A 26,486-nucleotide genomic window follows, 5' to 3' on the forward strand; every position below is an offset into this window, starting at 1 on the left:
TCTTGATATAATCTTACTTTAATTAATTAGTACTTTCTTCCGTTTGATCTGAAAATGTCAAACTCTTCAAAGCATTTCAATTGACCCAAACTTCAGTAGTACTGTAGTAACCGAAGTACTGTAGATAAAGATAAATGGACCTTTAAACAAACTATGAGATGATTTGAAATCATGCTGGAATGTACAATACAAGTGGATCTGGAAAGAGTCACTTCTTTTTAACGGCTTAACAACATGACAAGGTTTAGCACCAGACTAGTGAGGTAATTTGAGCAACTGTTGAGGTATTTAACATTACTTTAGCTTATGCTACTGTGCTCAATCAGGGGACGGACGTGATGCCTTGATTCTTGTCTTCCTCAACACTTCTATGGGTCTTACAGAGTGTGTTTGTCAAACAGGTATTCTCCCATAGAACCGTGGGTCTCAGAGGACGTGAGACGTGTCAGACTGCCGATGTAGTCTCCCAGTTTCTTGATGGTGAGATGGCTGTCAGTGAGGAATTTGTCCTCGAGGAAGTCACACAACTGCAGAGAAAATAAGATGTGCAGCATACAGTTAATGTGCTCCAACACACTACAACTGCAGTAAGTAAGCATGTACTGCAGAGCAGTGGTTCTCAAACCTTTTCATGTGAAGGACCCCCAAATTAATACATACAACTAAAGAAATATATCAAGTCACAGACCCCCATCTGAAAACAAATTGTGACAAGGACCTCCCACAAAATATTTCAATTATTTTTAACATTTGAAAAAGGCAGATCTACAAGCATCTGAATGCAGCGATAAGCAGGTCCATAATATCTTAACTGATTGCCAAATATAGTTTGAATAATACCACACTGTACATCAAATGTAACCATTTTCTCATAATCGGCAATAAGCATTGCAAGAGGTACATTATATCACATTATGTTATTTTCTGAAATATGTGTAAAATACAATAGCTTGGACTTACATGAGCGTCGCCATTGTTACCAGCTCTGCGGTGCACTTCAATGATAAAGGTGTTAAGAGACTTCTGGTAGTCCAGAGAAAAGGACATTGCATCTAGACCACCTCGCCAATCCTGTCGGCTTGGTTTCTACAATAAAAAAAGTTGAAACTTCAATCGACACCAGAAATACATGAGATGAAAAGGTGATTAAATTACCTTGTGAAGAAAAAGGTCAGAGGAAATGGCCTTAAAAACTTAAAACCCCATAAACTTGGTTAACCGGGGTCCCCTAGGGGGTCTATCCTTGGTCCCCTCTTTTTTTACCCCCTCTACCCCAAAACTCTTCGAAAATAACCAACATACAAGCTCACAATGCACCACATTGTGACTCGGAGTCGTTGTGAACTTGTATGGTCTTGTATGGAATATTATATCATAATTTGGATATCATATTATATTATTATAGTCTGGAAACAAATATTCCATACTTATCCAGACCTGGAAATTTAAATTAAATTCCATACTTTCCATACTTAGGTAGGAACCCAAACCAGGATGGACCGAAACAGGGAGACATGGGGTACTAGCCAGGATGCTGTGAAAAAGGGAGACATGATGGGCGACTAACCAGGACTGTGTTCAGTAGGATCCGGCCACCTCTCTTGTTCTGATACTCCAGTAGCTTCTCTGCTTGTTCCCTCTCCTTAACCGACCGCTCCAGGAAAAAACTGGAGAAATTTGCGAGGGCAACATCATCCCTGTCGAAATACATCCCCTACAGGAGAGTTGAGAGAAAATGCAAACAAAGACATTTCTGTAAGAATTAACATTTTGTGTCTGTCCAGCAGAAGTACCCCCCCCCCCCCCCCCCCACACACACACACCATTTATTTTTTTATTTACCAGGGTTATCAGCTCATTGTTGTCACTATTCTGTAATGTAAATGTTGCTGTGTCCCTTGGCAGGTTGATGTTAAACGTTTAAAAATTAGAGGAACACAATCTAATTACAAAGCACATATACAAAGCACATGATAATGGCACATCATTTAGATTACTTACAAGTACATACTACATACATGTCACAAAGAAATCAGGACTTTGTCACAATATCAATTTAACCTTTTATCTAGAACTTCAGGGATTGGAACACACACTCAAATGCATCAATTTCTCAATTAAGAATACACTTTTTTTCAGGCAAGGAATTGAGAGACCCTACCAGAGAAAGGTAGGTGTAGGACGTAGTCAACTTGAGGTTGATGAGTTTGTTGATGTCCTCTTCACTCTCGGAGTGGAAGTTTTGCTTCACCGTGGACTGCATGATTTCTGAAGAAGAGAAAACAGTTCAGATGTTGAACACAAAGCAAGAGGAGAGCAGCAGTGATACCAAACAAATCAACAAAACGGTTCGATCCTAGTGAAACATCGCACCAGCCAGGTTATAACAGCAGATCTACAAGCTCACAATGAGTGGGCTTGTATATCTGCTATTTTCGAAGAATTGAGAAAAATGAAAACATGTGAACATTTTAGGAAAAAGGTTGACACGTTTTGTAACGGCCAGGGTTGAAGTGGTTACGCCTCGTGTTGATAATAAGCAACAGTGAAAAAATATAATACCGTTAAACGTTGACACGACTGAATGTGTATGTCTTGTTAACGAATGCTCTGCGTGTGCAATCAGGAGTGTGTGTATAACACTACGACACCTTTTATGCAGGAAGACACACACACTGTTATAACAGCTTCAAGAACAGAACAGAACAGCGTCACGAGTTGTTTTATAAGGTGAATGGGTTCGAGGCATCATAATAACTCGATGGTTCAAGGTGGGTCGTGTCTAACCACAGTACGAAGACCCAATTTCCTACCATTTACGATATCACATTAACAGTGATGATTGTTGTTAAAATAAAAACAATGCATGGTACTTGCCTCTGGCTGCCAGTTTTGTTTTGTGAGAGAATTAAGCAACCGGGTCTAGGAAAACAAGCCCAAAAGAAGCAACTAGGCCACATGAGCACTTTATCTGCTATTTGAAAATAGCCTTGCAATAAAATGTGGATATTTCGATATTAGAAATCTAACACAAATGCTCCCCTGGGCACAGAACAATTATGCAAATATTTGAGAACCACTGGTTTAAATAATAAATAAAACATTGGAACCAATGCCTAAATAAGCAAGTACAGTTTAGAAACAATCCCAACAAAAACAAAACGCAACCCGCAACTACTCATTTTACAAGCAACTTTACAGAAAAATAAGCTAAAAGTCGCTTATAATAAGCCGACATGGCAACGCTGCTGCTGGCTATATAGTCGAGTTTAGCTTTACTGTCACTTACTCGCTTTGGCCCCAAGAAAGCAATCCACCGTGACAGTGTTGTTACAGGATGGATACTTAAATGTCTTATTTCTCGTCTAACCACGATCTTTGTTTGTTATTATAACCAATAAGGAGCAGCGAGGAGCATCAATCGTCCGACTAGCTTGCTGCTACGCTAGCTGGAACGAGCGAATCGAAAGAAGATGCGTAGGATAGGTACGTGACGTCACAAACAATCGGATATGTGTAGTAGTCTAATGGGGGCCCGATGGTGCATTTGCGGGTCCATGCTGGCCCTGCCCCATAAAGTTATATATATGATTTATAACTCTATATTACTTTTAGACTTTAATATTAGTATGTCTCGTCCCATGCATGACTCAAGTCTAAAGCACTTCCGCATGGCAGTGACATCAGTGGCTAGACCTTGTTACATAAACCAGCGTGATCTTATGATAAAGAGAGATCTAGCGCCATCTGCAGTATTGAATATGTATAACATCTTTCAGACCAGGGGTCTTCAACGTTTTTCAGCCCAAGGACCCCTTAGCTGAGAGAGAGAGATGAAGCAGGGACCAACACCTCTACATATTGTATAGAATTGTGTTGCAGATTAAAAACCTTTTCATAAATTCCATACCATAGATAAGCTTCATAGACTTGTTTGACAGGACTGTCATCAGTGTATGTTGGATTCATGTCAATGTGTAATTTCATTTAACCCTTGCATTGTCTTAGAAACCTGCTGACACTTTTGGTGTTACAAAATACATAACAGGGGGCGTGGTGGGGGGATGGACACAACATTACACAGTGCACAGATAGTGGTCAATCTACAATGCTGTTTCAGAGCCTCGTTTAGCATTTTAGTTGACACCGGTACAAACGATTTTTAAAATCTGACATAGTTCCATTTTGGTTCGCTATACCTTAATCGCTACCCTAAATTTGACCCGTGATTTAACTCAGCCCAAAATATTCACCCCCCCCCACCTCATAGCTGACTTGTTATGCATTCGTACGTATCCATGTAAACACTTTTTAAAATATTATTGTGGGTTAGGGTTAGGGTTTCATCTTTCAATATAGCTCGTTTTCAATTATTAACGTGTTAAAATTCACTCATTACATTTCCTATAATGAAGACAATGGATAATGATGAATCCGTGTACGTAGCGTTCAGTTGATTTTCAAAATAAAATCCCAAAATCAAAAATCGGAAATTGTCCGTTCAGTTTATATCCGTTCTTAAGTCCCAAAATCGACAATAAGAAATTGGCTTCATCTCATGAATGGAAAACGGAAATTGACCCGTTTTTTAACTTTATTTTTTTGTTAAACACAATTTTTGCCAAGATATCAAGTATTACTTTATAAGCCCGTATCTTGCGTTCAGTCTATTATTCAATGTGAAATCCAGAATCAAAAATCGAAAATTGGCTTGATTTTCAATTCTAGCCTTTCATCTACATGAATGGAAAACGGAAAATTACCTGTTTTTTAATTATCGATCATTCATATGCATTATTATACAAAGTTACGGATAGGGAGGGGGCGGAGCCGAGTCTCCACCCCCTCGCTACGCGCCATCTTGGTGAGGTCGTAACGTCACGCTTTGATATCGCCGCAAAGCAATCTTCCAATCACTCTGCTGCTCCGTCCAGCTCCATTCATATTATCTCGGTGTTCAGACCCACGCTCACTGGTAAGTTGATGAAATTACTTTATTTATTTTTTGCAACACTGGCCAGGCAAGGCAGAGGGACGACAGCTGCAGCGTTATAAAGAGAAACAATAGTTTTATTTTATGTAAATCGGCTTTAGTGCTTATCTTAAGAAATATAGCCCATAGAGGAGAATAGTAGACCAGGGGTCTTCAATGTTTTCCAGGCCAAGGACCTCTTAAGAGATGAAGCAGGGACCCCCTCACTGCATATTGTATAAAATTGTGTTGCACGTTAAACATCTTCATATATTTCATAGACAGCTTCATAGACTTGTTTGACAGCACTAATGTGTTGGATTCATGTTAAGTTGTGCATTGTGAGCTTGTAGATCTGCTATTTTCTGCTAATGTTCCCCTCAGAATAGGGATGCTAGGGTTGAAGTGGTTAATGTAACGCAAAGATTTGGGCCCCTCTGTAGTAACACTGAGGATCCCCTAGGGATCCCGGACCCCCTCTTGAAGACCCCTGGTCATGGCCTGTTCCCCAACTGCAACTGCTTCTCATGAGAATGTTTTTTGTAACCAGTGATGGTTACAAAAATACTCGTTTTCAGTTTGCTTTGTTTTGTTACATATACCTAGTCTAGCAGCCAGGATGATTATGCTCAACCTGTAATGTACATTTTTGTGAGTAGTGAGAACATTTAATCAAATATGAAGACAGAGAAGTTTGGTTCATGTGTGCACTACTGCAGTTCTTACTATTGACAGTAATGTGTTTAGTATGATAATTGTAAAGAAAATAAAGCTGTATTATGTTATTAGTGAGGTAGAGGCGCTTCATTGTGACCAGCACTCAACAATACACACCTGAAAGGCAGATATTTGTGAGGGGCTTGTATATGTGAGCTTACAGTAGGTTTGCATTATTATTTGATTTTCTGTACAATGATACTGTTTATTTTTATTTTACATTATCGAACCTTTCTTTATTTTCCAGTACGATCGAGGACTCAAACTCTGGCTGCCTGCCTCTCCAAGACCCCATCTACTGCTGAGAGGAAGGAGTTTGTGCTGGAGTTTTACTAAGACTGGTTGAGGCAGATATTCCCCTTGAGAAAGCTCCCACACTGGCTGCAAAGCAGGGAGGATCCCTTCCAGCTCTGTCCCACTTCCGCTCAGACTACCTGCTAGAGCTGTTACCTCAGTATGTGGAGGATATCAAGAGTGCGGTGGAGTGAAAGGCCATCTATGTTTTATTAGATGAGACAACAGATGCCTGTGGTCGCTGTGTCCTCGGAATTCTTCTGCAACCCGTTGGCGAGCCATCTCTGACATCAGATATTGTGTTCCTTGAGAGAGTCAACTTCAACACTGTGTCACAGGCAGTCATCTCTTGCCTCAACAGCTACAACATCAACCTCAGTGACGTGTGGGCTTTTGTCACAGACTCAGCAAGCTACATGAAGAAAGCCTTCAACATCATTCTTCATGGCCTGTTCCCCAACTCCAGACACATCACATGTCTGGCACATCTCCTCAACAGGAGACATCCAACCCTTCTGCTGCCACTATCCATGGTCAACTTGACAACCTCTACATGTTTGAATACGGCTGCAGTGCAGGGGCTGAAGACTGGCATCCTGGGACCAAAGAGCAGCTGGGGGAGCTGGATGAGAATGAGCATGATGCCTACTCTCAGCTCTTCCAGAAGACCATGGCTAACTGCTCTGCAAAGCTGCAGGCTGTGATGGAGAGACACCCCAGCATGGATCTCTTCAAAGCCCTCCCAGTGTTTTACCAAGCAATTGGCTGGTCTAAGAAAGAACATTCAGGACTATGTCCAGGTGGCCCCTGCCCTTACCCTTGTGTCAGCTGAGGAATGACATCGTTACGTCCACATGGACTAGAGTGATGCTGAGTATGTCAGTCCTGTGGAGTGGTGGGCTGCCAGGGAGGACAGAATGCCCACTCTTGCCCCACTAGCATCATTGTACCTCCATCACCCCGCTACCTCAGTGGATGTTGAGTCTTTTCTCACATTACACTATGCTGCTTACACAGTACCGACGGAGCCTGACTGAACACAACATTACAATGATGCTTATTGCCAAATTCAACTGTCGGCAGAATAACCCCCACTGACTGACTGAAAGCCAGAGGCTGGCTATCTGGCTGGCTGGCTGACTGACTGCCTGACTGAAAGCCACAGACTGACTGACTGACTGACTGACTCAGAATGCCTGGCTGAAAGCCTCAGGCTGACTGACTGACTGACTGACTGACTGACTGACTGACTGACTGACTGACTCACGCTTTAATGGTTGTTAAATGTTGCCTTGTCTTGTATAGAATGTTAAAGTTGTTCTTTTCAAATGCATAGACTTGCAGAAAAAAACAATCATCTGTTTTTCAATGATTATTTAATGTTCCGGAAGTGCTTTGTATCCTCTCTTGAACAAGCACTATATCTGTTGTATGTATTTGTTCCAAATGTATTTATTGAACAAATTAATTAATGTATGTTTAACGATTATGTAAAATGTTCTTTTTTCCCCTCCTTTTAATTAAAAAAAAGAAAATCCAGCATCCATATTCTGGGGATAACATTAGCCAAAAATAGCAGATCTACAAGCTCACAACGTGTCACAATGCGGCGCGATGTGAGCTTGTAGATCGGCTATTTTTATGAGAGAGAATTCGTGTAAAGGAAAGTACAGTTGCAACTCAGGTCTATTTGTCTTAGAATAGAGAGTGTAAGTAGTTAAAGTAAACTGTTCCTTTCCAATGTACAGACTTGCATACATACAGAAAAAACAAACATCTGTGGTTTAATTATAAATTATTTTTATTTAAATTGTTCTAAAAAAATATCAGTTCTCGCATTTGCACTATACTTATTTATGTATTTATTACATTATTTAGAGAATGAATTTATGTATGTTCATGTTGGACCCATTGGTAAATTATTGTTTTCTTAGATTAATGTTTAATCTACCTGTTCCCAATGCATTTCAGTGGCAAATTTACATTTTATTGCACATTTGTTATTTGAATTGAATATGTACTAAAGAATGTTCATGAAGGAGTGAATTAGTATTGAATAAAAAATGACAAAATCAAAGGTTTGACTAATGGATCTTACTTTGTGGTACTTTAAGATTTATTTAGCATGTTTAGGGTTGTTATTCTTGCTCCAAACACATTGATTATAGTACTGGATAACTGTCTAAAACCTTAAAAAGTCACCCCGCAGAATCCCACAGATTTTCCTCCTGAATCACCACTGAAAAACAGAAAAAAAACTGCAGATTCCGTTTGGGTTTACTGATCAGATCTTCAGGAGTCAGCAGGTGGCGTGTCCACAGCGAACAGTGGCTGAGAGAATGCGATAATGGTGTCATTTTTCAGTACAGTGTAATATATATATGTATAGTTATACATTGAGTACTGTTACGGCCCTATGTGGCCTCATATTGTGTTTTTAACCCTCTGAGTGTTTTCAGTGCCCTACTTGGTAATGGAGGGTGGAGTAGAGATTGGAGGAGTGGCGTGGTGTCTGGAGACACACCTGGGCCTCATTCCTCATCATCATCATAACCTTTATTTCAGCTCGGAGTACAGTTGAGGGGCAGGCCCTCATTTTCAATGTAGCCGAGAAACAGAACACAGTAATCAACAACAGGAATAGACATTCACATACAGCAACATAAGATGCATGAATCAGAATACAGAAATCACTCAAAAAAAACTAAAATACTCAAAGAACTAGAACAGATCTACCAAAATTAAATTAAATAAAGCAGTTACAATCCTGAACAAAATTGTTGGAAGTCATTTCCCTGAAATGACCTAAAGATGGAAGTGATTTGATTTTCAAGGGCCTCTGGAGCTCATTCCAGGCAGATGGAGCACTGACAGAAAATGCTGTCTTGCCTAACTCTGTCTGTGCAAAAAGAACCTTGAGTGTCAGGAGATCAGTTGAGCGGGTCTGGTATGTAATAGGGTTCTGATCCAACATAGAACAAATATAAGGGGGCAGCATTCCTGAGATGGCTTTAGAAATAAATACATACTGTACCAGTGCTTATCACGCCTCTCAGATAGAGAGGATAAGCCTGCGTTCCCGAGTGTACAATGATGGGTACCATAGCTGTCACCAGTGACCCATCTTAGGGCAGAATGGTACACAGTGTCGAGGCGCTTTAAAATTGATGGAGTAGCAGTTCTATAGATAATGTCTCCATACTAATTGTTTTCCTACTGGATGCAGGAAAGCAAGATTTATTTCTATAGAGACAAGGTTTTCAATGTGAAATTTAAAACACAATTTCTCATCTAGCCAGATGCCAAGGTAATTGTATTCCGTGGCCCTTTCTATTGTAGCACCACATACGAGGTTATGACTATTTTACTAAGGTTGGTGGTTTTAGCCCTAGTGAACAGCATGAATTTAGTTTTGCTTGCATTTAAAACCAGTCTAAGCTCAACCAGGGCAACCTGAAGAGCATTAAAAGCAAGCTGCAGCTTCCTCAATCAGCCCAGACAGCATAAAAGCCTGGGAGAAGCTCCTCATCAGCCTTTTTACCATCCTTCACCTCCATGTGCTGAACCCTTTCTGTTAGTTAGCTGGTGTTTGCTACTGTAGGTCTATAGGCTGTGTGCCATACCTTTTTCCTGCTTAGTGCGTAAGTAGGTAACTTTATTTACTTAGTGTTTAAAGTATAGACTATTCTTAGATAGGAAACGTAATCATATTCCAAACCTTTTTCCTGAGTATAATAGAGAAGGGAAGCTTGTAGGGATGTGCCGCCATTTATTTTGTTCCCCCTTTTGACCCTGTTTTGTTTAGTTAGGGAGCCTATACTGTAACTTTGTTTTGGTGGAGTTTAGGTTGTTTTCTTTTCAGGTAGGGTTGGGGTATTTTGGCTTTGGCCACCCTGAAGTTTGTTGCTTTCCCTGATCTGCTTAATTATCCATTGTAAACTTAAGGTTGATCCTAATATTAATGTACACTTTTTCGTTACCTGTGTATGTGTTACTCCTTAGCCTCTAGACACCTTATAAGGTCGTAACAAGTACACAGTAGCTAGGCACACATCTGTTTCTGGATCGCTGGAAGAGGAATCTGGTATAGGAAGGGTACAGGATATTCACACCAACTGGGTTTAAATGGTTGAGAATGCGATAATCATGATTTATGTGTCATGCCATGAGTATTACAGTATAATAGTACATGATGTATTCTAAATTATATAACGAACAAATAAAGGGTTGGAATTAAAGAGCTAAGATACAGTATTATGAACAGTATAAACTGGTAGAAATGTGTTAATATGTATTGTAGGCCTATACTGTTTGGACTAGTATGGATGGTGCCATAGTGAAATATAAATGCCAAGACATACAGTAGGCTAGGACGCCTGAAGGTACAATATTAATAATGTACACATTCTAGACAGCAATATCTATAGTGTTAATGTCTTTGTTTGTACAACATATACCCAGTGGTGGAAAAAGTACTCAAATGTTTTACTTAAGTAAAAGTATCAATACTGCAATGTAGAAATACTCTGTTACAAGTAAAGGTCCGCAATTCAAAAGTATAAAAGTATTGGCATCAAAATGTACTTAAAATACCAAAAGTAAAAGTACTGGAATGTCCCATTTCAAGTTTTCAAATGTATAAACATCTTTTGAAAATAGCAGATCTACAAGCTCACAATGCGTCACATCGGAAGCATTGTAAGCTTGTAGATCGGCTATTTTCAAATGGCCAAAATGTATATAGGGCTGAAGTGGTTAATGTATGTTCAGTAATAATAATCAAAATCTACAAAGTACTAGTAACTAAAGTTTTCAAATAATTGTAGTGGAGTAAAAGTACACTATTTACCTCTGAGATGTAGTGGAGTAGAAGTAAAAGTATTGGGAATTGGAAATACTCAAGTAAAGTACAAATACCTCAAAAGTGCACTTAATTACACTACTTGAGTACATGTACTTAGTTACTTTCCATCAATTCAAGTCTCCATGGGGTGACTAATCCATAGAAAAGGTCATTTTGGGGGTGAAACACACAAAGTGAATGTTACAGATTAACAGCTGTAGGTATATGTACACACTGTATACCTCCGACTGTACAATACATAACATTTACAGTACACCAGTTTAGTGTTCATACTGTTCTGTATATGTCACATTCATACCTACGCTTACAGTTCATTCTATTTATATATTATACCAGGGGTCTTCAAGGTGTTTCAGACGAAGGACCCCATAGCTGAGAGATGATCAGAGATCCCCACTACATATTGTATACAATTGTGTGGCAGATTCAAACTTTTCATAGATTTCATAGTTAGCTCCATAGGTTTGACAGCACTATATTGGGTCCATGTTCATTTGTATTTTCAGACATTTAATCACTTAAACCATAAACTTGACCTTTCACTTGGTCTGCCCCCCCCCCCCCCCCCCCCCCCCCGCCCATCTACACCAAACCTCATTGCCTATAAATAGCAGATCTACAAGCTTGTAGATCGGCTATTTTCCCTAAAGTTCCCTCCAGAATACACAAAGATTAGGCGGCCCCCTGTAACTCTGAGGATCCCTAGGGGTCCCTGACCCCCTGTTGAAGAGCCCTGTATTATACATACACTAATTGTTCTCAACGTGGGGTTCAGGGACCCCCCAGGGGTCCTTAATATATACGTAGCATCAACATCTGTTTTAAGCACCTCCCTGTACATTGGCTATTTGAAATATAACCAAACTCCATGCTCCTCGTCTGAGTCGTCTCAATGTGATGTGTTGTGAGCTTGTAGATCGGCTATTTTCAGAAGAATTTGAATGTTTTTGAAACATTTTACAACACAAACATAGTATGGGGGTCCCTGGGACAAAATATTTTCAGATGGGGCTAATACATATTAATTTGGGGGTCCTTGACATGGAAAAGTATGAGAACCATTGCATTGATTATAGTGATAACACATGATTCTCTTGTTCTCAGCCACTTTCTCAGTAAGAAGAATCTCCTGCAGTTTCTTCCTCCTTGGACATGACACACTGTAACTCAGCTGTAGATGCGAAACTGCATTTTGTTGTCTCAGTAGTGCTTGTACTCTGTGCAGTGACAATAAAGTTGAAACTAAATCTAATCTAAACATCACTCATAAAAACAACTGCTTAATTTAAGCCAAGTAGGACATTTATCAATAGTAGGCTACAGATTACAGAATATGCAAGGCAAATAATGGCATTCAATAAAACATTTTATTCACAATTTAAGTGCAAGCTCTTGAAGTCATCTCTTTTAAGAGCTTGAATCCTCTTCACGAGGCTACTACTGCACAAAGATTAGTACATTTTTCGTTTTGGTGAAGCACATTAAAATAGTAGATATGTAGAGATATACAGTATGTATGTATAGAGAGTTCACAATATAGTAGTATAATATAGCATATAGTAAAGTATAATATTAGTTTAGATTAATATAGCTGTTTTTCCCCCTTTTGTAAAGGCTAGAGTGACTAATCATGCCATGACAGATCCTACACTATCTGCAATGTTGAATCCTCTGCCAACCAGTACAGTACACAGTCTCCAGGAAAATCTGATGGACGCTGGTGGTGACGCTGATCAAACTGCTGGGCTTTTGAGCAGTAGGCACGGCTCTGTTGGTGGCCAGCGTCATGCTGCCTTGCCTGGAGTGACTCTTCTTGTAGCGAGGGTCCTGCTGCTACACGCTGTGTTGGGAGCTGCCTGGAGTGCAGATGGTCTTAATTAGACTCCTTGGAGGTGTTTCAGGTTATTACTTGCAGATGGGTCAAAAACACCTGAGAATAAAATAAACAGGGAATATTACTGTGATAGTACAGACCGGTAGGATATCATTTAACTTTTAGATCATTTTCTTCTGCTTAAATAAGAGAACACTGCATGCTTCAATCAAATAATACATAAAGCATTGTCATTATCTAGTTAAAATGCTGTGGTTTCACTGACCCTGGTTCTAATGAATTAGAACAATATGCTCAATTTAAAATACACAACTCACGTTACCACGCTTTGACTCAGTCGCTGAAGTGGGCCACAAGCACCTAGAGTAAGGTTCTACTGTGTCTTTCCTCTGGACTCTTGCAGCGCAGCACCTACACGGGACCAGACCTCACACAGTCCAGACTTGCAGTCACAGTGTGCGTCAAGCACCGCCCCAGTGTGCTGTGCTCTGGGGCCATGATCCAGGGAGAGGTTGGCTTCTCCCTCGGTTGCTGAGTGCAGCACCTGAGAATAGAGTAAACAGTGATATTACTGTGATAGAACAGACCGCTAGGGTATTATTGTCTTCAGCTTACATAGGACAACACTGCATGCGTGCAACAAAAAAATCAAATAATATCTAAAGCAGAGGTCTTCAACAGGGGGTCCGGGACCCCTAGGGGGTCCTCAGAGTTACTACAGGGGGTCCGCCAAATCTTTGTGTGATTTTTACATAAACCACTTCAACCAAGTATCCCTATTCTGAGAGGAACTTTAGCCAAAAGCGTTGTGCGTTTGTAGATCTGCTATCTTCGGCAAAGTGGTTTAGTATAGCGGGGAAAAAGAGCAGGCTAAGTACAGAGTGAAAGGTCAGGTATAAGTGTTGTTTAAGTGCATGATTAAATGTTTGGAAATACACATTAACATGAATCCAACATGATAGTGCTGTGGAACAAGTCTATGAAGCTGCCTATGAAATCTATGAAAAAAGAAATATTCTATACAATATAATGGGGGTCCCTGCTTTATCTCGCTCTCAGCCAAGGGGTCTTGGCCTGAAAACGTTGAAGACCCCTGATCGTAATTGTAATTATATCTAGTTAGAATGCTGTGGTGTTACCGACCCTGGTTGTGGTACATTTTGACCCAGTCTTGTAAGACCCTGCTTGTAAGACCAGCCACTGACTGTATGAAAAGTGCTGGGTAGCCAGGCTAGTACTTTTTACTTGTGTTTTTCCCCCTATGAAACTCTCAAAGAACAAAGCTTGACTATCTGCATGCCAGCCACAATGGACAGACTCGACTTTCATGAATTATTTTGGGTCATTAATAAGGCCCATATTTGGGCTTTGTTTACGTCTGACTTCTTTTGGGCACACAGTAGCTTAGTCCAGCGTTAGAGTTCTCTCTAAGTTAGAGAGAACTCACTAACGCCAGGGCTAAAAAAGCTTAGCCTTGGATCAAGACTATATATTAGTTGTATTTGATCAAGTCTGACTCGGATAAAATAAATCTACGATAGTCTTGATCCAAGGCTAACAGTAGCCACGCTAACACACAGACTTGCACAGCACTTCTACAGTTCACCAACATTACCTGTCAAACGATAAAACAAAATAATAAAAACAAACTTACTTACCCTTGCACAAATAAGATTGAGCCTCAAGGCTGTTGTAGGCCATCAACTGGTCCATAGTGTAGTAGGCACTGCGTGTAAACACTAAATAATAATCATACAATATCCGGATAATGTATGGCCCGGCGGATAAAGATCCTTATTGACACTAAACTCACTCGTAACAAGCTTATACGGATCGATACCGATAAATGTAATCTTCTCCTCGTATTGTTTCCTCTTAATCTGCGTAAAATGTTCTAGCAGTGACTAGCTAAAGTAGCTGCTATGTGTTTGTTTACAGTGTTACACTTAGCCGGAGCTAACACGGTGCTGCTGGACCGAACCGGACCTCACCAAGATGGCGCGTAGGGAGGGGGTGGAGTCTCGGCTCCGCCCCCTCCCTATCCGTAACTTTGTATAATAATGCATATGAATGATCGATAATTAAAAAACAGGTAATTTTCCGTTTTCCATTCATGTAGATGAAAGGCTAAAATTGAAAATCAAGCCAATTTTCGATTTTTGATTTTTGATTTCACATTGAATAATAGACTGAACGCAAGATACGGGCTTGTAAAGTAATACTTGATATCTTGGCAAAAATTGTGTTTAACAAAAAAAATAAATTAAAAAACGGGTCAATTTTCGTTTTCCATTCATGAGATGAAGCCAATTTCTTATTTTCGATTTTGGGACTTAAGAACGGATATAAACTGAACGGACAATTTCCGATTTTCGATTTTGGGATTTGAGAACGGATATCAATTGAACGCTACGTACACGGATTATGATGTTATCTAACTATAATAGACTAATATTAGAACACACTTCCAAAAATAAGATACTTGTTTTTGTTTTTTAAATTAAAAATTATTAATATTATAAAACACACGTGGTGTTAAGGGTCAAAACTGACCCATGTAGGTCAGGGGATCTTAGTATAATCTCACATTTCAGTCCAATTCACTTTTTAAAAAAATATTTTACTGATTTTCCTTTCAGACCCCAAATTAGATATTGCTCAATTTTTCTAATATTCACTTCCAATTTGAAGCTCAGATTATACTAAGATCCCCCGGGCTTTTTGGAGTCAGGGCATCTTATGTATTATTTGTTCTTCGATTGGAATAAGCGTCTGAAAAGTATATTTTACTAATATTCGTTTCAGAACCTAAATAAAACATTGCTTAATTTTTTTAAATTTCTTGTCCACCCTAAAATCTTGAAAATGGCCCATTTTTCTGATATTCTCATTAGTATTTTTATTTTTTTCGATTTGGAACTGACACTGTAAAAAAGCTCTTAAAAAAGTTTTTCTGTATTTTTTCATCCCAGACCAAAAATCAAATAATGGCTTTATTTTTCCAATTTTCTAGCCCACCAACAAATCAGGAAAATGCTCTAATTTTTGATATTCTGATTAGTATTTTGGCATGATTTGATTTGGGACTGACACTGAAAAAAACTCTTAAAAAAGTTTTTTGCCATTTTTTTCATCGCAGACCAAAAATCTAATAATGGCTTAATTTTTCAAATTTTCTAGCCTACCAACAAATCAGGAAAATGCTCCATTTTTCTGATATTCGGCTTAGTATTTTGGCGTATTTTGATTTGGGACTGACACTGAGAAAAGCTGAAAATGTTTTTTTTTCCAATTTTTTCATCCCAGAAAAAAATCAAATAATGGCTTCATTTTTCCAATTTTCTAGCCCACCAAAAAATCAGGAAAATGCTCCATTTTTCTGATATTCTGATTAGTATTTTGGCATTTTTTTGATTTGGGACTGACAAAGGAAAACGCTCTTTATTTGTCTTTGTTTTTTTTAATTCATCTGGACTCTAAAAGCCTGAAAAGGTTATTATTCAAAATGTCAATCATCTTTTTTCATCAAAACAACGAAGCCATGTGACCATGTGTCAAAGCACATGGTCTTTGTCCTTCAAAGTAAAAGTTGTAGTCTAACATGCAAGCAATAGGATCTACAGTCATTACAGTCATTAACACCACATGTAATGAATGTATGATGTGTTTTTTAATGCATTTTCTGTCTTTTTTTTTTGGATCAAAGCTACGTCTCACAAAAGTATGTTGCAAGACTACTAAAACCTTTCTGGGACATAAAACAGTAAACTCCTTACAACTATGTACTTGTGGTGTGGAAGCTCCACCAGCAGGGGTCATTCACTTTCTAGGACCTGGCTTAGATATGTATGCACTTAATTTAGGAGAGAATATCTCAACTGTTCTTGGCTAATATGACCCCAGGGAACAACTTATGAACTGTGACTAATTCTTTATCCGGGATGAAATACCCGAAAATGACCATGCCCTTTTTAAAATGACCATAACCGGTGCACTACTTCCAACATGGCTCTATCCGCTAAACTGTTGGAGCTACAGATTTACTGAGAAGCTCAAAATGTTCACAATACTTATGTTTAGGGAAACATAGTAAAGTGTAATATTTCTAAGTTGATATTTTATGACAGAACAGCTAAAAAATGCAAAAGAAACTGCCAACATATTACAGTCCAGGGCTATAGGAATAATTTTGTGTGAATCAGTCTAGAAGCACCTAAATTGATGTTACCCAGGGCATGCTCCAATGATTGAGCAAGGGTACCTGAGCCAGCAATGCTCTGGGTCGTCATTGTGGCCAAATCGAAAATGGCCACCACCTGAAAAAGGTTTTGGCTAAAGCTTTGTAACCAGATGAGCTATAAATGAGAAAACTTGGTGTCTAAATCATGTTTCTTTTGACAATTAGAAACATGTTGGAATGCTTATCTTTATGACTGGGTGTGGATGGACCTCTATTTTGCATATTTCAAAGAAATATTAGTTTTGCAAATGTGTTTCACTTACCTTAGTGACATTTTTGGCAAACTTCGTGTCTACTTTATACTTTTTGAGCTTTAGAAACACATCGGAATGCTCATATTTATGATTGAATCCATGTAGAGCACACTAACTTGCTTATTACAAATATGGCCAAATATGACCAAACATGTTTTGTAACATAAAGTTTCATCCAGACTGAGTGTATACAGTCGTTGAAGGAATGAGTTAAGATCAAACCGGAGAAAACAATGTAATTTTATCAAAACAACATAATATGACTATAGAATCCAAAGGGTACAGAAACAACCAGTACAGTATGCACATCAATGCTCAGCATAAAGTGAATACTATCATAATAGTCAAAGAAGGTGTATGAAACTTGAACAATATGTTCAAATTAGGGTTGTCCGATATTGGCTTTTTTACCGATAACCGATATACCGATATTGTCCAACTCTTAATTACCGATACCGATATCAACCGATACCGATATATGCGGGGATTATTGTGATTAGGGTAAGCTCAAATTTCATATCACACACACCATATACAGTAAGAACTCCTGTAACTTATTTATAAAGCAAAAAAAAAAAAAAAAAAAAAATATTTTCCCGATATCAATTTTTATGCTAATATCGGCCGATAATATCGGGAGGCCGATAAAATCGGACATCCCTAGTTCAAATTATAATCAGAAAAGTGAATTGCTAAACAACAAATCGTTGCTAGGAATGTGTCTCGGTGTTACTACAACAACAGAACCGTTCTGCGATAACTGATACTGTACATACTTTATCACACACACACGCACGCACGCACGCACGCACGCACGCACGCACGCACGCACACACAGTTGCATGTGTTTGATCCTTTTGAATCCTCGGGTGATGACTGTTTTTAATGTCCTAATCACACAACATCTACATATAGAGATGCAGCAGACTCCAGTTTTGCAGCATTTGCTGTGTCCACTACATGACTTTTGCAGCCACAGTGGAGGAGGATGGCGCAAGATTTACTGGCATCTGCAAGATGGGTCCAGTAAGGTTCCCAGGTTCTGATATGCTCAATCAGTGCAGCTTGGGTGGGAGGAAGGTTCTCAAGGGACCTGGTACTATTTGACCAACATCAGCCTTCCCTGACTATGGGAAAAGGAGTGCAGGTATCTCAAAGAAACTCTGGTCACCCTTACTTTGGAGCCTGAAAAGATGGATTTTCCAAAGATTGGAGTACTGTATATGGTTATCATCATCATATATTGTACGCCGGCAAGAGCCGTGGTTTCCACAGCAGAGTAGATGAATCCTGACAGTGGCTAGTGACTAGTACTGTATGATATCATACTAGTCAATGGTGTATAGAATAGTATACTATATAGTATTACACTTTATGCTGAGCATTGTTGAACATACTGTATTAGCTGTAGCTGTATGCCTATCATCATAGGAATTAGTTCTACTGTTAAATCATTCTTGTTTCAATAAAATTACATCGTAAGATACATTGGTTGTTTCATAACATAGTAGCCATATTTGTGATAATCAAATTAGTGTCCTCTAGATAGATTAAATCATAAAAATAAGCATTCAAACATGTTTCTAATTGTCAAAAAACAGGATTTAGACACCAAGTTTGCATTCATAGCTCAAAATGTGGTTCAAACGTATAGTGCACCGGTTATGGTCATTTAAAAAGAGGGCGAGGTCATTTTCGGGTATTTCATCCCGGATAGAGAATTAGTCACAGTTCCTAAGTTGTTCCCAGGGGTCATATTAGCCAAGAACAGTTGAGATATTCTCTCCTAAATGAAGTGCATACAATTAAGAATACATCACATGGATGCACCTGGGATGTATCATCAGTGTTGTAGCCTGGGGTCATAGGGTGTTTCGGGTCTCGCAACATACACCCTCGCCCAGGTGACCCAGCCGGGGTTGATCAAGCCCCAACTTACATCCCAGGTAGCTACCCACGGTCAGTCCTATAGGTAAAGACAGGGCCACTCAGTCCGCTTCTCCGGAACTACTCTGCCTGAACACGGGGAGGCTCTGGCACGTGGAGGGACTAGGCTCTGTGGGTGGCCTCCTGGCCGGGCTCCTCCTTCATCTCACCAGGTCCATGACCTGAGAGTCATAGGGGCTGAAACCTGGTCCAGTCGGGCAAATGACCATCACCAAGTCATCGAAGACAAGAACTTTAGAAGGATGAATTAGGTATGTAAATATGTACTACTGTTGTAGTACTACTGTACTCTAAAATGATAAACACTAACAAATATTATTATTGTGATATTGAAATTATAATGTCCCAATGTTATTACATGTTGAGTTATTAAGTATAAAACATGTGGAGTATACCAACTAGTGTCACTCATCTGTGTTACAGAATGACACTCTACAGTACAAGGCTCTTGCTGGACCTCTCCATGACCTTTCGGTGCTCAAGGTTGAAGAGGCATACAAGAACTTTGACCCCCCTGTCCAGGCCATTAGTTTGCACCATGGGAATGTCTGCATAAACCCTTGGTTGACTCCCGCTTTGGACCTGTCCAGGCTGGAAGTGTTCTGTCCTACCAAAAGCCCCCAGTGAAAGCACTGCATATACAGTACTGCATCACAAAGATGCTCCACCGTTCCCTCCACTCCCCCTGGATGATTACAGACTTGACTAGACCAGCCCATACTTTGCCCTAAGTGAACAGGGCAAACTTCACATTAAGTCTCTTCAGGTCACATTTTCTACAGCTCAGAACATTTAAGAAGATACAACAGAGTGTCAGTTATGGTTGGAAATCGAATGTTTATTCAACATTTCAAACACCTAGCACTTTCTATTTAGCCCTCCGGATTCGAATCCTGCTGTGGAGAATTTATTTTTCTCTGATGAAACGCACATTTTTGTGAGGTTAGCTGAACACAGGGTTAGGCAACCTTAGGCACGGGTGCCAACATTGGCACAGGGGAGGCCAGGGTGATCACCGCTGGCACACTGGCATAAGTGTGACAGAGAGGTTTTTCTTTTAAAATAAAAAAGATGTTTAGTCTGTTAAATTAAGTTCCCTCACATATACAAATGACATCCTGACATCAGTCCCGACTTTAGTGACCTATTCGATCACAGCCTTCCCAAATGGAGATACCCATAGATGGAGACAACAAAAAGTCTGACATCTGATGGCAAACGATATCCTTTTAAAGCTTTAGTTATTACTAGTTTGTATTATAATAAGAATATGCGATTGCTTGAATTACTATTGTTTAATTGCTGTCCTAATGAAAAAATCAAAACTGTCAGATGGGCCGGCAGTTGGAGTGATGAGAGGTCATCTGTCTGTAAATGTGTTTGCATTTGTGGTTTCTGTTCATTATGTCCTTCCCTAATCTTAGAAAGATGCAGGTTGGAGAGAAATGCCCCCCCCCCCCCCCCCACACACACATTGTTTGAAGAGAAATGCTGAGTCAGGTGGCGAAGGGCAGACGAAGGAGGTGTCTCTACCAACCTGAAGACCATCACACATTTCAGTATATAGGGGCTCTAGTGACAGATAGGAGGGCTCAGACTTTGTGAGGTGACCTCGATGCAATTTGTTGATGATAAGGAAAGCTAGTGTGAGCCCAGAGATCTCTGTTAAGTACATTTCTCTAACTTTTAACTTAATGCTTGATTAATAAATACATTTAATTTGAACTTGTCTTGTCTTGTCTGCTCTTAATTTCACCGACACACGACAAATTATTTCATTGCACAATTTGTCTGTTGTTTAAATAACTTAGATGTCAGGGCCGCTTTGCGGCCCTCACATCTAGTTTAACAAATAAAAAATCACACCCAGTGTGAAGTGGGCGGTGTGGTCACAGTGGTCATCACAGTGATGGAAGTGATTCACTTAAAAAAAAACATAAGAGTGTTTTTTTTAAGTCCATACTGCTATTCATAGGGCTGCACATGCGTCATGTGTTTCGCTATCCAATCACAGTCCTGAATTTGCAAAGTCAGCCAAACACATTACAGCTAGTGGTGATGACACAAGATGTAATGTGATTGGCTAACTTTGCAAAAGTATTGATTTGCATTGACTGTGGAAGGGTTAGGGTTGTAGACTGCGTTGTAGACTATTGGCCAATCACGGTGCAGGATTGGTCAGTGTCCAAACCTCACTTATAGGGGCGGTTACACCGCCCCAAAAACACATCATTACGAAACAAAATAATAATAATAACTAGAAAAAGTGCTCCTCGGAGCACAAGTCTCCGCCAGCAGACTTGTGTTGGGAATGTTGGGAATGTTCTAATTCTTATGTTCTAATTATTTCAAAAAAATAGAACATGTTACTGTGTCAAAGTAACATGACACAAGTGTCCTATCCGTCTGTATAACTGTCCTATCCGTCCTGTCTGTATAAGTGTCCTGTCTGTATAAGTGTCCTATCCGTCCTGTCTGTATAAGTGTCCTATCCGTCCTGTCTATGTAAGTGTTCTATCCGTCCTGTCTGTGTAAGTGTCCTGTCTGTATAAGTGTCTTATCCGTCCTGTCTGTATAAGTGTCCTATCTGTCCTGTCTGTGTAAGTGTCCTATCCAATTGTTACAGTATCCGCCATTTCGTGATTATTCCTGTCTTACCTCACTTTGAAAGAGGCTAAGACTCTTTCAAAGTGTCACATGTATTTATGGGCCGCTATACGTCACTAGCCAATCAGATCACACTATTTCACCGTATTGTCACGTGTCACGTGAGGCTTGACCAATGTTAGCTTGACATGTGGAAATTGAAAACAATGTCTCCTGGCGGAGACAATAATGACATGTGACGTGGCTCTGTAAGATGCTCTGTAAGAGATATTTATGAACCATGACGGCTAATTATAGCTCTGCACACACGTCATGCGAAGTCCGTCTCCCCTCGGCTCCCCGCTTTGCTTTGCTTTGCGGCCCTAACCTCTAGCCATGTCTGCACACACGTCAGACCTGGCCTATATGGCCTATGACCCCCTAGATCCGAGGTCCAAAACTCATCAGATGTCAGGGCCGCTTCAAACTCTCCAAACATTTCCTCTGTCATCCCTTCTAAATAGTCAATTTCCTCCTCATCCTTCAATGGTGTGGCTAACAGTCTGATACAATCATCATAGGCCTAATATATAGGCCAGGTCTGCACACACGTCATGCGAAGTCCGGCTTCTCTGGCCTCCCCTCTCCTCCCGGCTCCTCTCCTCCCCTCTCCTCCCTCCCCGATTTGCTTTGCGGCCATAGCCTCTAGTCACATCCTCCCAACCTCCCAACCTCGGTCATGTTATAAAGAGGTCAGACTTCCTGTATCTGGTTGCTATGGCAACCTGCCAGATCAGGCTGAGGGTCTGATAGGCAAATCAGATAATCAATCAAACCGAGAGTCCAATCATAGATCGAGGTAGGGTAAGTTGCCTAAAACATAGCCATAGCTCTGATCAACAGTCTGTGGCAAATCTCGGGGCAAATGGAGTGATCCTGTGCTTGCTTACCCCGCACGAACTTTCGGAGCTTTTGTCAATTATATAGTATAAGATGAAGACAGGTTGAAAATGGGTGAACTCGTCAATCCTGATGTGAAAGAAAAATATTAGTATAGAAGAACAAAAAGATTGTTTGGTTGACAGCACCTCAGTAAAACTATGAAGGTGCTGTGAAGTTGGGAGGCACAAGGGGAAAATGAATGACCCCTGCTGGTGGAGCTTCCTCACCACAAGTATATAATTCTAAGGGGTTTACGGTTTTATGTCCCACAAAGGTTTGATAGTCTTGCAACATACTTTTGTGAGCCGTAGCTTTGATAAAAAAAATAAAATAAAAAGAAAAGGCATTAAAAACAACATTGTACAGTCATTACATGTGGTGTTAATGACTGTCTGTAGATCCTATTGCTTACATGTTAGACTACAACTTTTACTTTGAAGGACAAAGACCATGTGATTTAACACATAGTCTCGTGACTTCTTTGTTTTGATGAAAAATGTAGATTTAAAGATGACTGACATTTTGAAAAACAAAGACAAAAAAACATGTTTTCCTTTGTCAGTCCCAAATCAAAATACGCCAAAATACTAATCAGAATATTAGAAAAATGGAGCATTTTCCTGATTTTTGGGTAGGCGACAAATTTGGAAAAATGAAGCCATTCTTTGATTTTTGTTCTGGGATAAAAAAATGTCAAAACCCGTTTTTAAGAGCTTTTTTCAGTGTCAGTCCCAAATCAAAAGATGCCAAAAGACTAATCAGAATATCAGAAAAATGGAGCATTTTCCTGATTTTTGGGTAGGCTAGAAATTTGGAAAATTGAAGCCATTCTTTGATTTTTGTTCTGGGATGAAAAAATGGCAAAAGCCGTTTTTAAGAGATTTTTTCAGTGTCAGTCCCAAATCAAAAGAAGCCAAAATACTAAGCAGAATATCAGAAAAATGGAGCATTTTCCTGATTTTTGGGTAGGCTAGAAAATTGGAAAAATGAAGACATTCTTTGATTTTTATTCTGGGATGAAAGATTTGAAAAAAAACCTATTTTGAGCTTTTCTCAGTGTCAGTCCCAAATCAAAACAAGACAAAATACTAAGCAGAATATCAGAAAAATGGAGCATTTTCCTGATTTTTTGGTGGGATAGAAAATTGAAAAAATGAAGCAATGTTTTATCTAGGTTCTGAAACGAAAATCAGTAAAATAGACTTGAGAAGTGAATTTGAATTGAATCTCAGATTATACTAAGATTCCTTCACAGGCTTATGGGATTTTAGTATAATCTGAGCTTCAAATTGGAAGTGAATATTTGAAAAATTGAGCAATATCTAATTTGGGGTCTGAAAGGAAAATCAGTAAAATATTTTTTTAAAAAGTGAATTGGACTGAAATGTAAGATTATACTAAGATCCCCTGACCCATGTACCATAGAAGGTAAAAAGTCCTTTATTTTTCATAAACCCAAACTTTATTTTACTCCTAATAGCAAATGCAAATTGAGGACAAGTTTCTCTCACTCTCAAACATGTAAACATTGAATGTTGACAATTTGGGGGGAATTGAGCCACATTTCTCTGCCGGGTCATATTTGGCCCTTAACACCACATATGTCACCACATATGTCACAATGGAAGGGTTAACCACTTAAACTGTCAATACTTACTAGTAAACAACTTGACCCTTCACCTCTTTGCCGAAAATAGCAGATCTACAAGATCTTTTAGATTTGCTATTTTTGGCTAAAGTTCTCCTCAGAATAGCGATACTAGGGTTCAAGTAGTTAATGTAAAATAATCTATCCTATCACACAAAGATTTGGCGGCCCCCCTGTGGTAACTCTGAGGACTCCCTAGGGGCCCCGGACCCACTGTTGAAGACCCCTGTTTCAGACAATTTATGTTGAGACTCCTGATGAAGATGGAGGGTGCTGGTTAAAAGCTGCAAGCAAGATTGTTAGTAAAAGCCATGTTCATGACATCCCATGCTTATATTAACCCAGAGTCAGTGGTGGAAGAAGTTATTTTACTTAAGTAGAAGTAGCAATAGCCTACCACAATGTAGAAATACTCAAATAAAAGGTGGTTGCAAGTAGTTAAAAGGAGTTGCATGTTGCAAGGAGTTGCGTCGCAAAACATTGGTGTGGACTTGCCTTTAAGGCTGTCAAATAATTTGTAGTATTCAATAACTGAGATGACCCTCTGAGAAATTTAAAGTACATAAAAAAGGAAATACTCACGTAAAGTACATTTTGTACGTACCTCAATTTATTTCTTGTACAGTACTTGAGTAAATGTACTTAGGTACTTTCCACCATGGCCCAGGGTACTAAACAATGGCCTGATATGTTTGTTGCAAGTAAGATATACATTGCTGTGATTTGTATGTGAACAACATGTTTGGTATGACTCCTAAAGTCTGCCACTGGAAAACTTGAGTTTAAAGTACTATACCGTTAGAAAATAAACAAATGAAAATGGTCGCTTATCAGGCAATACCAAAACTTTTGCTGCCAAGGAGAGCATGTGAAAACGGTCTCTCACATTGCCATTCCAGCAAGTTATGTTCTATAATACAGTGGTTCTCAACCTGTGGGCTGGTCAAAAAAACTGGTCAAACATTGGCCAAGTTGTCAAATAATATAAGAAAGAGGCTAAAATTGTGAAAATAGCCACGTTGCAAGGCGTTGCGAGGCGTTGCAAGGCGTTGCGAGGCGTTGTGAGGCGTTGTGAGCTTGTAGATCTGCTATTTTCACAATATTTATCTGTGGATAGTCCACAACATTTAATGCCTCAACTCCTACATTCCAAGTGCTTATCAGGGTGGGCGGGGGGTCCCAGTTCAAATATGATTATTTTGGGGGGTCACGGTCTGAAAAGGTTGAGAACCACTGCTATAATATAGAATAATTTGAAATATTCTGGCACTGTGTTACAGTGACAGAAAACACAGCTCATGTCCTGAAAATCTGCTTGCTCTTTGTGGATACTGATAACAGTGTACTTTGATGACTGCACTTTGATGACTGCAGGGAAGACTGTTGTTTAACCCCAAACAACAGTTACTCCGGCCTCTAGCCATCATTACTAGAAGGCTAATATTTCTTCTTGTAACGACGCTGCTATTGTTTTGTATTTTTATCATTTTAATATTTGGTATCCTATTGTGAAGCACTTGGCCTAGCATAAAGCTTTTACTTACTATTGTTCCATCTATAACCTTTACTTTGCTTTACTTTGTGGTGCTACTACAGGGGCACTGTTGAGTGGTTAGAAAAAACAACATATACTGTAGTGGCACTGCAGTCGAATGGTTAGAGAAACCAACACAGAAATAACTTTATTTTTATTTTTTATTTTCTTCTCAGACCAGTCACTCTGGAATATCTATGTGGGCTGTGGGGTAAGTGAATGAGATATTCCTCATCTCCCAGTAACTGTTGTTGAAGTGCCCAGTCTTTATTTAGCACAGAATTCTTATAACCCCACCTCAAGACAGGGGAGGGTTCCCATGTCTTGAGGTGGGGTTATAAGAAGATTTGCCTTACTCATAGCCCCTCATAACTACAGTGGGGTTGGCCACAATTCAGGGCGTGTCTTGATTAAATATGTATCTATCAAGTAGCCCAAGTGTTCTAATACAACTGGCTTGGTTAAACGTTCTCTCTACAGAATGTAATAGCATGAAGTAATCAGGATTACATTTTTATGCTTTCTTGAAATCGTTTTATTTTTATGAAGATACCAAGGTACAAAGGCCTACCAGTAGAGATTATTATTACTTAGTTTCAGCCATTTTATTATCATATAAACTGAATTAGATGACGGTGTGCTCATGGAATCAAA

General features: G+C 39.5%; 1 protein-coding gene and 1 long non-coding RNA gene across 4 annotated transcripts; both read right to left on the reverse strand.

The window, feature by feature from the left end:
• On the reverse strand, window positions 1–3,446 carry LOC311059799 (ferritin, lower subunit). Of its 3 annotated transcripts, none has more exons than XM_084077865.1 (5): window positions 3,290–3,446; window positions 2,162–2,268; window positions 1,568–1,714; window positions 961–1,086; window positions 1–527 (listed from the first exon to the last, which is right to left on the reverse strand). In XM_084077865.1, exons 2-5 carry the CDS (start codon window positions 2,261–2,263, stop codon window positions 378–380), a joined length of 525 nt encoding a protein of 174 aa, XP_083933991.1. In that variant the 5' UTR covers window positions 2,264–2,268; window positions 3,290–3,446; the 3' UTR covers window positions 1–377. The 3 variants fall into 3 exon arrangements, with proteins under 3 accessions (XP_083933991.1, XP_083933993.1, XP_083933992.1); XM_084077867.1 differs by lacking the exon at window positions 3,290–3,446 and adding an exon at window positions 2,652–2,672; XM_084077866.1 differs by lacking the exon at window positions 3,290–3,446 and adding an exon at window positions 2,563–2,590.
• An 8,681-nt stretch (window positions 3,447–12,127) lies between these two features.
• LOC311059802 lies at window positions 12,128–14,828 on the reverse strand. Its single transcript, XR_014602210.1, has 3 exons — window positions 14,340–14,828; window positions 12,999–13,225; window positions 12,128–12,777 (listed from the first exon to the last, which is right to left on the reverse strand). It is a non-coding gene; the product is annotated as an uncharacterized lncRNA (long non-coding RNA).
• Between the last annotated feature and the right edge of the window lie 11,658 nt (window positions 14,829–26,486).

This window comes from Gymnoscopelus microlampas (genome assembly GCF_963454915.1).
Source record: "Gymnoscopelus microlampas genome assembly, chromosome: 14".
Lineage (NCBI taxonomy): Eukaryota > Metazoa > Chordata > Actinopteri > Myctophiformes > Myctophidae > Gymnoscopelus > Gymnoscopelus microlampas.

Excerpts from the sequence above, each read along its gene's own strand:
- LOC311059799 (XM_084077865.1), bottom strand. The coding sequence starts at position 2,263 with ATGCAGTCCACGGTGAAGCAAAACTTCCACTCCGAGAGTGAAGAGGAC. Across the intron at positions 1,715-2,161 it reads CCTACACCTACCTTTCTCTG|GGGATGTATTTCGACAGGGA; the intron begins GTAGGGTCTCTC and ends ACTCTCCTGTAG. Across the intron at positions 1,087-1,567 it reads TCCTACTGAACACAGTCCTG|AAACCAAGCCGACAGGATTG; the intron begins GTTAGTCGCCCA and ends TTTTTATTGTAG.